The sequence below is a fragment of the Castanea sativa genome, chromosome 5 (assembly GCF_040712315.1).
Source record: "Castanea sativa cultivar Marrone di Chiusa Pesio chromosome 5, ASM4071231v1".
In the NCBI taxonomy this organism is placed as follows: domain Eukaryota; kingdom Viridiplantae; phylum Streptophyta; class Magnoliopsida; order Fagales; family Fagaceae; genus Castanea; species Castanea sativa.
Window position 1 is genome coordinate 7508845 of NC_134017.1, and position 16144 is coordinate 7524988.

The window sequence follows — 16144 nt, forward strand, 5'->3', positions numbered from 1 at the left end:
AAATGGGAGAACTAGAACGTACGCGCATCACACACAATCTTTTATATAATCAGAACCAAACAGTGACATTTTGAATCACTAATTGAAACTTCTTCTGTACCAAAACATAAGATGGATACAGAAAACCCAAAACCATTCTTCTGTACCAAAACATAAGATGGATACAAAAAACCTAAAACCATGTGTTGTACGTATAGTCCTTTCTCTTTTTTCTTTTCACAAATTCAAAAGTTATCATCATAAAAATTAAAAAGCCATAAATTGCATTCTAACTTCATGTGTTTTCTATGTCTAATTAGGCCAAAAATGGCATTGCTTAGCTATGTCGCTAGTGACATAAGTAAAAACAGTTCATTGTTGACAATTTGATGAAATACTAACAATGAAAAAAATAATTATAATAATAATAAAAAGAACTTATCAAATACAAGGAAGAGCAGTTCAAGTGTTATTGAAGACAGCAAGGTCAACAAGAAAAATCAAATGAAAGTGTCAAATGACGAAATGTCAAGAAAGCCTCTGCACCACAAGATGCAGAAGAGAGCATGACACATGGTCATGTATATCAAACTAAGTGCGGCAGACAAGACACAGAAACGTTGCTACCAAAGTATATCTATGGCATTTCTCAGTCGTAGGACAAGCAAGCAGCTCAGCAGAAGACAACAACACAGATTTCTGGATTTTGATGTTTTCCTGTAATATGAAAATTATCCAAACTCAACATGTACCTATAAGCCAGTACAATAAACAAAACTGATAGTCTTGTAGAAAATCTAGGTGTAGAAACACTTCTAATTTGATTCCAACTAGAGCATATTATCATTACAAAAATATAAAATCAGCAGTTCATCTAAGAATATTATTTTAGAAGAAAAAAAGTTAAAAAGTATAGAACTACCTATGAATCACATCACAAACACAAACTTGATTTCAAGAAAGACCTTATAAAAGCTAGAGATAATGAATATAGCATTAGATTCCCCAACAAAATCCCAGTAGGCATTCTGGACAGTAATTAAATACTCCTTGAATATGCCTTCCATAAAATCAATTTAAGTATCCCCAAGAAATCTTCCCCTCCCCTCCCCTCCTGCATCCCTGAAGGTCACCATCCCATTTCCCACACTTTGCTGCCCAATTGTAGATTTCTTTTTCCGACACTTCAGTTCAAAAGTGATTTGATGTTAACATTAACTCTACTTGAATAACTTTAAACTTTTTAAATAACTAAATTTATTCAAGGAAACTAGTAAAGAAGCTAAGGAAATCAACAGAAAAATCAAAAGATCTTTCCCTCAAATCAAGATAATCCCACTACTTCAAACATAGAAAGGATGCGTCACAAGAAAATTCTAAGATCCAGAACATCTCATGCCGCACTCACACAACTTCAAGCTCATAATGCAGCACTGCAAAAAGTTTCCGGATTACAAATAGAACCTTACCAGGATGGTCAGTAGGTTGGCCATTCCAACGAGAAGCAACTGTTGGTTGTGCAGGCAATTCATGTGCATCACCTATCCTTTTATTATCAGGAATAAGAATTTCATCCATAAACATGGCGAAAATTTTAATCTGAGCATGGATATTTTCTTGGACTTGGCTCTGTTGATCAGCAAGAGAGGCTTTACTAGCCATTCTATGATCTCCTCTGCATCTGCCTCATCAGCATTCCTTCCCAAATGGTTGTAGCTGGATGTTCAAGTCTGTCATGAGAAAAAATTTGTGATTAAAGCACATCCGATGAAGCTGTACCTTGAGCAACAAAGGCAGCATAAATTCACATGAATCCAAGTGGCAAAGTAGGGAACAAACAAAATTTGTACTATTTCTCTAAGAATAGTTGTACTGTTCTACAGCTTATTTTTTAACAAAGTAAGGCAGTCAAAATAGGCTCATCCAAACACAATCGTGAAAATTTATTTGATTTTTACTTTGTAAACATAATTTATATTAAAAAAAAGGCCTTAACAACTAATTTATTCACTTATAACAAAAAGAGCTTAGGATTTTTATTATTAAGAATGGATCATCCTCAAAGTTACAACAGGCTAGAAGGCTATGACAGTACCAACATCAGCTTCACCATCTAAACATATAGCTTGGCTAGCTTCCTTGTGAAGTATTTCACCATCAAGCTTGTAAACAATGAGGTCCTTTAGTCTTTCGAAGAGTTCAGCACAATTCAATGATGCGCAGAAAAATCATTAGTAATTGGTACTTTAATGGGAGAACTAGAACACACATGACAAACCCACAAGCTTTAAGTAATCAGAACCAAATGTCGAAATTTTGTAATAATTAATTGAGACTTCGTCTATACCTAAACAGAAGATAGATACTTAAAACCCAAATAATGCAATTATGGTAAAAAAAAATATGCGTTGTACATATAAACCACTCTCTTCACAAATTCATAATTTATATTATAAAAATTAAAATGACATAAATTGCATTCTAACTTCATGTGTTTTCTACATGTAGGCCAAAAAGGGCATTGTTTAGCTATGTTTATAGTGGCATTAGTAAAAACAGTTCATTGTTGACAATTTGATTTAAAAAAAAAACTTATTAAATATGAGGAGCAGTTCAATAATTATTGAAGACAACAAGGTCAACAAGAAAAATCAAATGAAAGTGTCAAATGATGGAAATGTCAAGAGCCTCTGTACCACAAGATGCAGAAGAGTGTGGCGATACATGATCATGAATATCAAATTAATTGCAGCAGACAACCCAAAGCAATGTTGCCACCAAAGGAAACCTAAGGAATTTCACAACTATTAGACAAGCAACTCAGCAGAAGACAACAATACAGATTTCTGGATTTTGATGTTTTCCTGTAATAAGAAATTTATCCAAGCTCAACAAGTACATATACTCCAGTACATTAAGCAAAAACTGATAGTCTTGCAATCAAATCCGGGTGCTGAAAACATTCTAATTTGATTGCAGTACAACGACTATGATATGGGATCCTGCTTGTATGCGCAATTGTAATGAATTTTGTAACAATCAAACATATTTGACAGCTGTGTATTATGGAACTGGCACCCAGTTGAAGCCCTCTCATGCAACCTCTGATGCGGCAAGGGTTGATTTGATGTTATTGGGAAATATATTCAAGAAAAAGTTTGAAACATTAACCATATAATTAAATGAACACCGATTAGTTCTTACCACATAAGGAGATTAAACTGGAGGGCATAAGTCCAGCTTGGAGGACATCCTTGTACTTCATGAGATATTGATCCCCTTTTTTTTTCCCACATATCCATGTATTTGTTAGCCAGCAGCATGACATCCAAATACTAAAATGAGAATTGATCATAATCTAGCACTTTCTTGCAGTAAAATAATCTGAACCTCTATATGTGTTACCTCCAATACAATGACTTCCAATCAAGGCCCTGTCGAATATCAATCAAAAATTAGAACTTCACATAACCTTTAATCAATTTGGTTTCCAAGGATTCAATCCAAATAATTTCATGTTTTAGGTTACAAACTGGTTGAATTCCTTGTTTAGCTGCAATAAGAATGGCATTCAAAAAAGAACAAATACTATTTTAGAGCTTTAACTTCAGTGAAAAGAAGCCAAGAGATATTCTAGAAGGTATTAACAGCATCAGAGCTTGCAAGTAATCTTTTTGTTTTATTGGTAAGTTACACATAAGGGTGGGTCAGGAACCCTCAATCTCACCTGCCACCTTGTTCTTAAAAAAGGGGGAAATGTCCATTTGCAACATTGAAGTTGGCAAGAAATCTAACAACTAGAGCATATTATCTTTCCAAAAAAATTTATAAAATCACCAGTTCATCTAAGAATATTAATTTAGAAGTAAAAAGGTTAAAAATTATAGAACGAATCACATCACAAACACAAAAACATGATTTCAAGAAAGGCCTTATAGAAGCTAGAGATAACACAACTCCCAATTGAGGCCTCATAGAGTCAATTTAAGTATCCCCAAGGCATCTTTCTTTTGTTGACACTTCAATTCAAAAGTGATTGGATGTTGACTTCAACTCTACTTGAATAACTTTAAATATTTTAAATAATTACATTTGTTTAAGGAAACAATTAAAGAAGTTAGGGTAATCAATGGACAAATCAAAAGATCATTCCTTCAAATCAATATAATCCCCCTACTTCAAGGATGAGCCACAAGAAAATTCAAAGATCCTAAACATCTCAAGCTACACTCACACAACTTCAAGCTTATAATGCAACATTGGAAAAGGGTTTTTTATTACAAACAGAATCTTACCAGGATAGTTCGTAGGTTGACCATTCCTGCCAACAGCAAAACCAAGGCCACTCTGACAAGGAGCAGCTATTGGTTGTGGAGGCAGTTCTTGTGCCTCATTTATCGTTTTAGTATAAGGCAGAAGAATTTCATTTATACACATGGAGAAACTTTTAATCTGAGCATGAATGTTTTCTTGAACCTGCTTCTGTTGATCAGTAAGAGAGGCTTTACAAACCATTTCATTGAACCCCTTTGCTTTTGCCTCTTTAGCATCCCTTCCCAAACAGTTAATGAGAAAAAAAATTGAGATTAAAGGAAAACCAATGAAGTAGTACATTGAATGACAAAGGTGAAACCAATATAGGCAAGTTATGTCACATCTACTATTATTGGGCTGTTATCACCTTGCAAGTAATACAACTTTTTCAGTAATTAAGATTTAAGAAGCTTTGAAACCAATATAGGCACAAAAATTATATTTAATAGTGGTGATCCAACCTAAAATTCTTAATCATTATAATACTACATTCACTTCTATCTTTAAATACCTCAGAGACAAGAACTAGAAAATAGTTGATGCCCAACCATAAACTTTATATGCTAAGGTTATGTTTGTTTTAGATTAATATGTATATTTAATTTCAACAAACAACTTATGTAAAGTTTTTTAAAGCCTCACTTTTTTTAACTATAGTTGTATTTTTAAACAAAGTAAGACGGTCAAAATAAGGTCATCCAAACACAATCTCAATGATAATTTACCACTTCTTTCGAGTAAATTTAAAATAAAAATAAAAATCCTTAACTAATGCATTCACTTATTACAAATAAATCTGACACAATATACGACAATTGATAGGGTTGAAACTTAGGGAATAGTCTTTTTTTATATCATTACTATTATTATTGGAATATTATGCATTCATTAAGTTTTGAATCAAAACCTTACCCTCTATCTCATTATTATGGAAGAGGAAGTCATTTGAGGTAAATCTCATTGTTATGGTAAATTTGCTTTAATTAATTTGACCATAACATCAAAATCCATACAATTTCTACTTCAAACATAATCATGTATATCAACATAATTGGGCAAAACATTCATTCAAGAGGTTAATATAAACCAATCAAATGGTCTACACTGCTGATACGGTCCCTATCTTTTCACATTACATACAACATCCTTAGTGAAATTGGCCAGTACCAACAGCCGCATATAGTTCATATGCAAAGGTAACAAACACGATAATTCAGATAACAAAGTCATAGTTACACTGACCTGGTATATATATAGAAACAATTTATTTCTGTCCGCTTCTAATTGTAATTGTCTTGATTGCAAGAGTTTTCACAGCCTGTGAATATTTTTTGCAAAAGAGCAAAATGGTCATACAAAAGCACAAAAAGAAGAAGAAGAAGAAGATAAGAAAGCATAGCATAAATGAAAGAAAGTTTTAAACTTTATGACTAATATTGTTATCAAAAACCCAACTCAATTCAATAACAGTCATAGATTTGGCTCAATTGAATAGAGTTTGCTGAGAAACCCATTTTTGAAATAGGGAATAGTATTTTCAGTAAAACTATCATAAACCAAGGCTAAAGTTATGTCATATTTGTGAAATAAAAACCAAATGACTATCACATTTAGCTATGAATTAAATTGTATATTAAAAGTATTTGACTACAACAATAACATGAAAGAAACAATATTCAAGACATAACTTGAAGCAATACCTTTTGGCTAGATAACAATGCCACACTTACTAAGGCAGACTCTTAGCTTTTCCAGTAAATTCATCTTTATCATTGTAGTCACATAAATCCAATCTTTTATTTCATCCGCAAATCTAAAATAAGCATGCCTCCAAGTCCTATTAAAGAAGAGAGCTCCACAAATTGCCCAAAAGCCAGTTGCGAATCCAACTCCCATACCAATGTAGAAGCTGGAGTTTTCAGAATCATCTTCAACACTGCCAATTGGTGATTTATTCAAAGATTGTTCCTCAATTGTGCAGCTTTTTGGAAGAGGATCACCACATAACTGAGGATTTCCAATGTACCTGAGGGCATCAAATGATTGAAGTTGGGTGCTTGAAGGAATTCTACCCGAGAGGTTGTTGTATGACAAGTCCAAGAGACTAAGAAATGTCAAATTAGACATGCTTGGAGGAATTTCACCCGATAAATGATTTCGTGAGAGATCAACTGACTCTAACTCTTTCATACTCCCAATTTTTTCTAGTATCTTTCCCATCAAATGATTTCGAGACAAATTCAAAAAACGTAATTCGAAAAGATCTGAAATCTCAGTAGGGATTGATCCAGACAAGTTGTTATTTGAAAGGTCTATGAGCCTAAGTAATTTAAGGTTTTCTTTGTATTCCATTTCTTTCCCTTTGGGAGCCAATTCAACATTCTCAACATACTCTTCATATACATACGAATACAGCAAAGGCATAGAAAAAGATGAAATATCATAGGAATTTGGGAATGCCATGGCGCTAATATTTTTCAAGCAGTTTGGTATGGATCCTAATAAGCTATTATTGGCAAGATCCAATACTATAAGAGAAGAAAGTTGGCATATTTGTTGAGGTATATAACCCTTGAATTCACTTGATCTTAGACGGAGAACTATAAGATCTGTCATTTCTCCAATCCATAGTGGTATGATGGACAAATGATTATCACCCATATCAATGAGACTCAGATTTGAGCACTTTTTCAATGATGAAGGAATATCTCCATAGATGCTATTGTTTTGTAAACGCAATGATTAGAGGTTAACTAAAGCCCCCATGGAGTAGGGAATTCTAACTACTAGATTACTGCTCCCTACGTTTAAATGGGTCAAAGACGGCCAATACTTCCAGCAGTGAGAAAGTTCTCCTGATAAGAGATTGTTTGATGCGTCTAAAACCTCTAATTTATTCTTTCTAATTTTCTTTTGGCATAAGAAAGTAGAAATGGGTCCATAAAATGAGTTGTTAGCTATATTGAGCACTTTGACAGTAGAACTCAAAAAAATGTCTGATACATCACATTCTATGTGGTTGTTAGAGAGATTGATAATTCTAATGTTTGAAGTCCAATTCCAAAACCAACCCGGAGCTTTACCTGAGATTCCTGACATGGACATATCTAATAAACTAAGGGATTTTTGTGATTGTAGCCATGAAGGAAAATTAGGACCTATCTTGATTGAGCTCATGTAGGCATAGTCAAGTTGGAAGGGGGGAACCCAATTGGAATTGACATTAAAGAACAAAGGTGCTTCAGACATATAGAGTTCCTTTAATTTTGAGAGTTTTTGGAAATGCCTTTCATCTACGGTACCTGTTAAAGAATTTTTTCCGACATACAATATCTCTAACTTAGAGAGAAGCCCAAGACTCTTTGGAATGGTGCCATTCAACTGATTTTGGTCAAGGTATAATGTTCTTATACGAGATAAATTCCCAACGGAAGAAGGTATAGGACCATTTAAAGAATTATCTCCAAGAAAAAGATGTTCTAATTTCTCTAAATTGAAAATGCTAGGCGGTATATTGCCTTTCAAAGAATTGCCGTACAGGTAAAGCTCTAAGAGGCTTGTACTGAGATTAGAGAACCAATTAGGTATCTCATGATTGAAATGATTATCAAAAAGAGAAAGGACTCGAAGAGACGTGAAATTGACAAATCCGAGAGATGGATTCAGGCTATCAAGCTGGCAATTGTACAAGTATAGCTTCGAAAGAGATGGGAACTTACTCATTATTTGAAGCCAATCAACTTCTCTGTGAAGGTCAGCATCACCCAGGTCAAGGTGTTGAATGGCAGAGAGACCAGACATCCAACGAAGGTTATCTACATAGAGGGAATTAACTCCAAGTGACAAATAGCGAAGGCTTGAAAGGTTCCCAAGCTGATGAGGAATGAGTCCACAGAAGTTAGCGCCTAAGAGGTCAAGATATGTGAGACTGAACATTGAACCAAGGAAAGTTGGGATCGGAGTGCAATTAAAGTCATTGCCACTCAAATCCAAGTAATTCAAATGTTCTAATTGGAGCAACGAACTACTAATCTCACCGCCTAACCTCGAATAATTGAGGTGGAGCTCAGAGACTCGGCCGATTTTCTTGTCGCAGAAAACTCGGTCCCAAATACAGCAATCTTTATGGTCAGACCAGGATGAGAGGACGTGTTCTTGATCAGTGAGACCACGTTTGAGGGTTAGAAGGGCTTGCTTGTCTTTTTCATTGCAAGAGACATTTGAGATTGACTCTGCTTTGAAGAAGAAGAAGAAGCTTAGACTGAAGGCAATGGGAAGGAACCATACTAAATAAAGCACATGATGAAGAGTTGCGAAAGAGGCGGCCATGGTAACGAATTGAAGGAAGGGAAGTTTGAAGGAAGAAAAGCTGAAATATGAGTAGTGGAGGTGATGCAATTGAATGTTACTGCAGCTCGTGATAATATATAGGGATTCTTCATTATTATTATATTATTTTAATCAAGACTTTGACTTATTGACTTAAGCCAAATGCCAAACGCCAATTACCAATACTCTTGTTTGTTTCATGATTAGGTAAGGTTCATTAGTTTCTTACCTAATCATGTGTGGCCAGTGCAAGTTGATGTTTTGGTTCCCTCCTAAGTTTATATATTATTGTTGTAGTCTGGTGTAAATGCACGAGGATAATCAAAAAATTTAGAAGAAATTTAAATTATTTATGGTATTGATTTATATTTTTTTTATCTTTACATTTTTATAAATTTTGTAATGATTTTTCATTATATATATATAATTTAATTAATTTTAGACTTCTAAATATTTTACTTCTCACAAAAATAAAAATAAAAATTTTTCAAAAGAGGCGGCCATGTATATAGTGATTTTTCAAACCATTCCTTATTTTTCTTATTATTATATTATTTTAATAAAGACCTTGATTTGTTGACTTGTGCTTTTATATTATGTTAAGCCAAACCCACAAGGATCAACACTAACCACTCAGGTGATGAGATGTACAGTCCGTTTGGGAAGATTTTTTCTTTTTTTCTTTTTTTCTTTTTGAGAATTTGGGAAGAAATTTATTTAATTTTATAGTTTTTTTTTATACTATTTATAGGTCTCATTGTATAATTGATACTATTTATAGATCTCATTGTATTATTCAACTAGCTTTTAACTTCATCTTTTTTACATTTTTAGTAAAAAAATTTCAGTTTCAACTAAATAAACTGTTCTTAAACGGACCCGTAGTATTAGATTCATTTTAGAACCATCTTTAATAATGTAGAGATTTTTCATTAAGGATAAAACTTAAGTATAATACCTTAGGTCATGTTCTTTAGATTCCCCTCTTAAAATTCAGTCATGTGACCACTTAATTAAAAAAATACACTTCCATTCCATAAGAAAAAATCCACATGGCAGAATCTTAACAGGGGAACCTAAGGAATAGCACTTAAATACTATACCTAAGTCTTGCCCTTCCATTAATATCTTGCCCTTCCATTAATATCATAATCATCTAGAATGTGAATTATTGAATTTTTGTTTTTATTGGGTGACTTGGTGACCATTAATCTATTATGCAATATTTTCCACCATGTAACATAATTTTCATGTAGGGCCAAAAATTCATGTTGAGGAAATTGTTTTTGGAACTTAAGGCTCATTATTGAATACAATGTCAAGTCATGTGTATGTGCTCTTAATGACAAGATTAAATTAGTGATAGTATATGCTTTTAGCCAAACCCCTAGAGATCATTGCGTAGCACACACAAGTGAAGAGATGTAGTATTAGGTTCATTTGACAATCATCTTTCATGTAACCGCATAGAGATTTTTCAATAATATCAAAATCATTAAGCATTTGTCTTATCGACATCTTTTTGTTTTTTAGTTGGGTGACTTGTTGACCATTAATCCTTTATGCAATATTTTCCACCATGTGACATGATTTCATGTAAGGCCCAAAATTTATGAACTTAAGCCTCACGGTTGAGTAGAATATCATGTGAATGTGCTCTTAATGGCATGATTAAATTAGTGATAATATTGGCTTTAAGCCAAACCCCCCAAAGATCAATGCCCACCACACACAAGTGATGAGATGTGGTGTTAGGTTTATTTGACAACCGTCTCTCACATAATAGTGTAGAGATTTTTTATCAATATCAAAATCATCAAGAATTTGACTTATTGACATCTTTTGTTTTTTGGTTGTGTGACTTATTGACCATTAATTTTCATCTAAGACCATAAATTCATGTTGAGTACATTTGTTTAGAACTTGAGGCTCATGATGGAGTAAAATATCTTGTGTATGTGCTCTTAATGACATGATTAAATTAGTGATAATATAGGCTTTAAGTAAAACCCCCATAGATCAATGCTCACCACTCATAAGTGATGAGATGTTGCTTTAGGTTCATTTGACATCCATCTTTCAAGTAACCGCGTAGAGGTTATCCATCAATGTCAGAATCATCTAGAATTTGTCTCTCTTTTTTTGACTTGTTGACCATTGATCCATTATGCAATATTTTCCACTATTAGGGGCGGCTTTACTTGTTAATCGGGGTGGTGACCACCTTGACTTGAATTTTATTTTTTATATATAGACCTTAAAAAATTAAATTTTAAATTAATGTGTTGTTGACCACCCTAAAAAAGATTCGTGACCACTCTAAAAAAATCTTGAACACCCTAAATAAAAATTTGAGCCATTAAAAAGAAAATTTTGGTCCAATGAAGATTGAACCAAAAAATTGTTAAAAGTGCTATGTTAACAACATTTTCACAAATAAATCTTAAGTGGCATATTGTTACTGCCTAATAGTAGTGAACAAAAAGATAATTTCATTCCTAATTTCAAATTAGAACCAATAACAACTTACCAGTTAGGGTTTATTATGAAAATAATGTAGATATAGCACTTCTCAAAAATTGCCCAAACACATACAAATTAGCCCAAAAGCCCAAATCAAATGTTTAGTTGTGATTTTTTTTTTTTAATTTTGATTTCAAAAGGCATATTTTAAAATCATTATATATTTTTTTTCTAAAAAACACATTTTCAAATAGTTAGTCACTTAGTCTGTTCGTGCTTGCTTTAGTCTTCTACTGAATTTGTTGAATTTATTTGATACATTTTCTACACATGCATATGCACTTAATTAATACCTCAATACTTTGTAGAACATGATTAATGTAACAACTAAATGCATAAGTTGAATATATTGAATGAACTTATAGTTTACTCTTTACTTTTTTGCTAGTACTATGAATAAATTTCTTATAAGGAAATCACTTGTATTTCAAGATTCATTTTCTAAGAAAATTCGTATTGCCTTGAATAATTTTCTTTTAGATCCTAGGATATGGGAAAATGTTTCATCTTAATGATCAAGATGAAATAAGAAGAGCATATTTATAAAGAGGTTCTTGTCAACCTCTTGGCCATAATTTCCTTTAAAAAAAAATTTGTGGAGTATTGTGTCAATTTAATCCTAATTAGTTTAAAGAATACAAAAATTAGTTGGAACATATCATAAAAAGGGATAATGCATTTTGTTTTATTTTTACTTATTTTGGTAAGGTATTTGTAATTGAATGGGAGATCAACAGTTTAATGATTGCTTAGTTTTGTACATTGACAAAGATAATCAATCAATCAATATATATATATATATATATATATATATATATATATATATATATATATAAAAGGAGACATCATACGGAAGTGTATGAGGTCTTTCCAAGTGGTGCACTAATTTTGCATTTAGAATTTTTTTTACCTCTTTCATTAAGCTTTTCTATATCAATATGTGCTGTGATAGTCCCAAGCATTTTCACTTTTCAGTTTTCTATTAAAAAGTGAGAATACACAATTTGACCGATTCCTCAATATTTCATATTTTTTTCTTTTTTGATGAAGTTTCATACTTTTGTCACAACCCATAATTTTGAGAAACATTTGTGTTCTAAAAATTTTCCTAGCACAATCCTTCAAACAGTCCCATTATTTTTTCAAAGAAGACCTTTCTTTCAAAGAAATTGTACTAATGCAATCCTTCTACGTACAACTCTCTCTTCTTCCCTTTCCCTTCCCTTACTTTTTCCTCCCTTCGTTCCTTTTCATCTCCCTTACAACTAAACAAGATACAAGTTTCCAAATTCAACTAATAAATTTTTTTTTTGAGGATATTAATAAAAAACGTCTGAATTTGATAAGAATGTGATGTAAAATTCGTGTTTTACACTATCCAATAAGAGATATCACATCAGCTTTTTATTTAAAACTCAGTACATCATACTACAATTAATAACGTCTTAATAAACTCCCAATTTGGCTGAATTTTCAGATGAGTATTATAACTGATTGAGTGTGGTTGTGCTTATTTTTTTAATATATGATAAGATGATGTGACATGTTGGGATTAGAAAATGTAAAACTTGGGTTTTAAACCACATCTTTATAAAATTTAATCTTCAATAAAAATATGTAAAAAACATGTTTGATTACTGTTTTAGTCTTTAACACTTGTATAATGTATCGAAATGGTTTTTAACATCTTAAATGTGTCAATTTTGTTTCTAAAGTTTTTGTATTTTATCAAAATAATCCTTATTATTAAGTGGTACATGAAAAGAATTGATTTATCTAACATTAATATCAAAATAATATTTTTATGCCATCTAAGCTATGCTTTGAATTATCACGTGTCCTTAATTAGAAAATAAAATAAAATATTTGAAAATATATTAATTGCATCTCCATAAGTAAAGGAGATGTCATTTTATTAGCAGAAATTGAAATTTTTTTTTTTTTCTTTTCCTCTGCTTTCTCACCAACCAAATGGGGTTTAAGTCTTGACTTTTTAGTTAAAGTGCTCATGAACATCATCTACAAAACACACTATTTACCTAATTTTAAAATGAAAATTAAAAAATAAAAAAAGGAAAAGCCAAATCTCAATTTTTTACATTATCATTATTTTAAAAAGTTAAAGTTATTGCCAATTATATTATAAAAATCTTGTAAACTAACATGGTAATGAATATAATTAGTGTCATGTCAACAAGGTAATATATCAATTTCCTAATTATTTTCCTATTTTGTGTTTAAAAATTGATACATCCATTTAATAAAAGTAATGTATAATCCCGTGCATATGCACATGTACATTTAAAAACAATCACAATTATATATATATATATATATATATATATGATTTAAAATCTAATTGGATCTAGTCTCTTCGGTTTTTGAATCAAATAATTCACTTGCTACAAAAATTAAAAAATTAGATGGGACACATGGCACAAAATTGAACTCTAATTAAAATTCAATTTAGAATCTAATTGAATTTAGACTCTTTGATTTTTGCACCTAATAATTCATTTGACACACAAATTTAAAAATTAGATGAGACACATGGCGCAAAATTAGACTCCAATATATAGATGTATAGCAACCTACCATCACTCTATTTAAAATTACATGTTGTTCATGAAATCATAGTCCCATATATGGTCCTTTTTTAGGAGCCACTATCTCATAAAAAAAAAAAAAAAAAGTTAGTATATTGCAATATATTCGAAAGGATGAGTCCATCGGTATTTGGAATCAATGTTCTTAAATTGGACAGTAGCACAAAATTAGACAATAATTGGAATCCAATTTAAAATCTAATTAAATTTTCTCTTAGTTTTGGCTTTAATTATATATATATAGACTGGTTATTGGCCCATGCGTTGCACAATTTTTTTTGGTATGATCTTTTTTGGTAAATATTATGACTAGAGAACATTGTTTTAGGGAAAAAAAACTTCTTTCATTTTTATGTAGTGATTTTAAGAAATACAATGAAGGGTTTTATGATAAATTTTGTTAATTTTATTAAATACATTTATATAAAATAAAACTCATAAAATGCATAAGATATACGTAAAGGCATAATTCATGACTATGCATGAAAGTTATTGTATTTTTTAATTTCTATTAGCTAGATCACATTTCTTAAATAAATTGAACAACCATTTCATCACCCCATTGTGCACGAAATGATTGGAATGTTGTTAGTTAGTTTAATTGAACAATATTGTGTTTATTCTTTTTTTAAACTACAATTGATAATTCACAACATGAGTAAACAACTTATTGAGTATTGCAAAAGATACAAATATGAACATTAACATGAGCATGAACATGAAGGGAGATTTCTATTCATTTTCTTGAAGAAAAAATGTACTTACAAAAAATTCCAAACTTAATTGGGTAAAGAAGAATCAAGTTATAGATAGCAAAATCAATAAACCAAAAATTTTAGGAGCCTAAGAGGAGCCATTACTCATTTGAAAAAACCCAAAATACTCAAGGTTAAAAAAAAAAAAAAAAAACCATTCACTCCACCCTTCCATCGTAGCTGCTTTTGCTCAAGGAAAACAATATATATATATATATATATATATATATATATATATATATATATATATAGAAATAATTACAATATGTATGTTAGTCCCGCAACTTGAACCTTTTCTCCCTGACTCCCACAATTTGAACATTTTCTCCCTTAAACCCTAGACATTTTGTGTATGAGGATATGCCAATTCAGCTCCATGGCCCTTGTCATATATATATATATATATATATATATATATATATATATATATATATATATATATATACACACACATATATATATATATATATATATACACACACATATATATATATATATATCATTCAATAAATATAGAACTTCCTTTAAAAAAATTAATATGTTTATCATAATTAAGAAAAATCCTAATGGGTACTTCACTTGAGCATATGTGAAAAAAGGCATATACATACCACAAATGGTAAAGGAGAAAGAAAAAGTTGCTAATCCTTTTTAATATGGTTAATTTCTTTGCCTCAATTAGTTGCCCAAACAACATACCGCTTAATCATACCACAACCACAAATGACAATGTAGCATTGGCCATCGGTAATTGCTAATCTGAAAGTACAGATTTATTTAATAGCTCTACCTTCGTATCTTTTGGCTAATGTGTCTTTACTAAATCAAAATCAAACCACAAAACTCATATAAAAATCACCAAATTAGAGTTTAAATTATAATTAAATTTTTAAAAGAAATCTAGGCACAATTGCACAAAAATTCCACATGTAACTAAGTCATACTCAAGAGTATTGGACCTTTTTTCCTTTGTATAAATAGGGGGTCCCAATGGGGTGGGGAGCTAACAATTTTCTCTCCAAAACATTTATTGTAGGAACATAAAAGTTTTCCATTGTAGACTTTTCACGCTTAAAGAACAAGACTTGCCAATTAATCAAACTAGAGTTTTTAATACCTACACCAATTTCACAACATCAAGAACAAACCCCAGTGTATGCAGTGTCAAATTCCATAGTCTCCTGTTACATCAAATGAGTGTTTAATTTTTCTCACAAAGTATTGAATAGTAAATCTTATGGGCCATAGTCTCAACTACAACTCTCAATCATGTTGGACTTAGAAGACTCCTTTCCACAACGTATTATTATGAGAGGCAGAAAAAGTTTGGAGTGTACACAATGTTTATCGTGGATGGGAAGAAATTTCATCCTATTCCAATTGGTTTGGCCAGTAAGGACCTATTCCAATTTAATGATCCTGAAATTTTGTATACAAGTAATAATCAAGGAAACTTCCACCTAAAATAAGTCGGACTTTTGGCAAGAGAGAATATTGATGTCCAGACAAATCAAGCTAAGGCCAACCAAAATGGACCATATTCTTAATTTCTTATCTCGATTTGTTCCATGTACAAGACTTACAGCCAATGCTTGGTGTATAAAAGTTGAACATCTTATCTAAAGTCCATCTTCTGAA

At 31.5% G+C, this 16144-nt stretch overlaps 1 protein-coding gene across 3 annotated transcripts; it reads right to left on the minus strand.

Annotated features, from left to right (window-relative positions):
• Positions 1-1285: 1285 nt before the first annotated feature.
• On the minus strand, positions 1286-8622 carry LOC142636097 (receptor-like protein EIX1). Of its 3 annotated transcripts, XR_012844252.1 has the most exons (4): positions 5994-6313; positions 5536-5611; positions 3184-3413; positions 1286-1709 (listed from the first exon to the last, which is right to left on the minus strand). XR_012844252.1 is itself a non-coding variant. In XM_075810172.1 (2 exons), the coding sequence occupies exons 1-2, from the start codon at positions 8620-8622 to the stop codon at positions 5574-5576; spliced, it is 648 nt and encodes a 215-aa protein (XP_075666287.1). In that variant the 3' UTR covers positions 4940-5573. The 3 variants fall into 3 exon arrangements, 1 of the variants encoding a protein (XP_075666287.1); XR_012844253.1 differs by lacking the exons at positions 5536-5611; positions 5994-6313 and adding an exon at positions 4275-4641; XM_075810172.1 differs by lacking the exons at positions 1286-1709; positions 3184-3413; positions 5994-6313 and adding an exon at positions 8013-8622 and having other exon boundaries at positions 4940-5611.
• Between the last annotated feature and the right edge of the window lie 7522 nt (positions 8623-16144).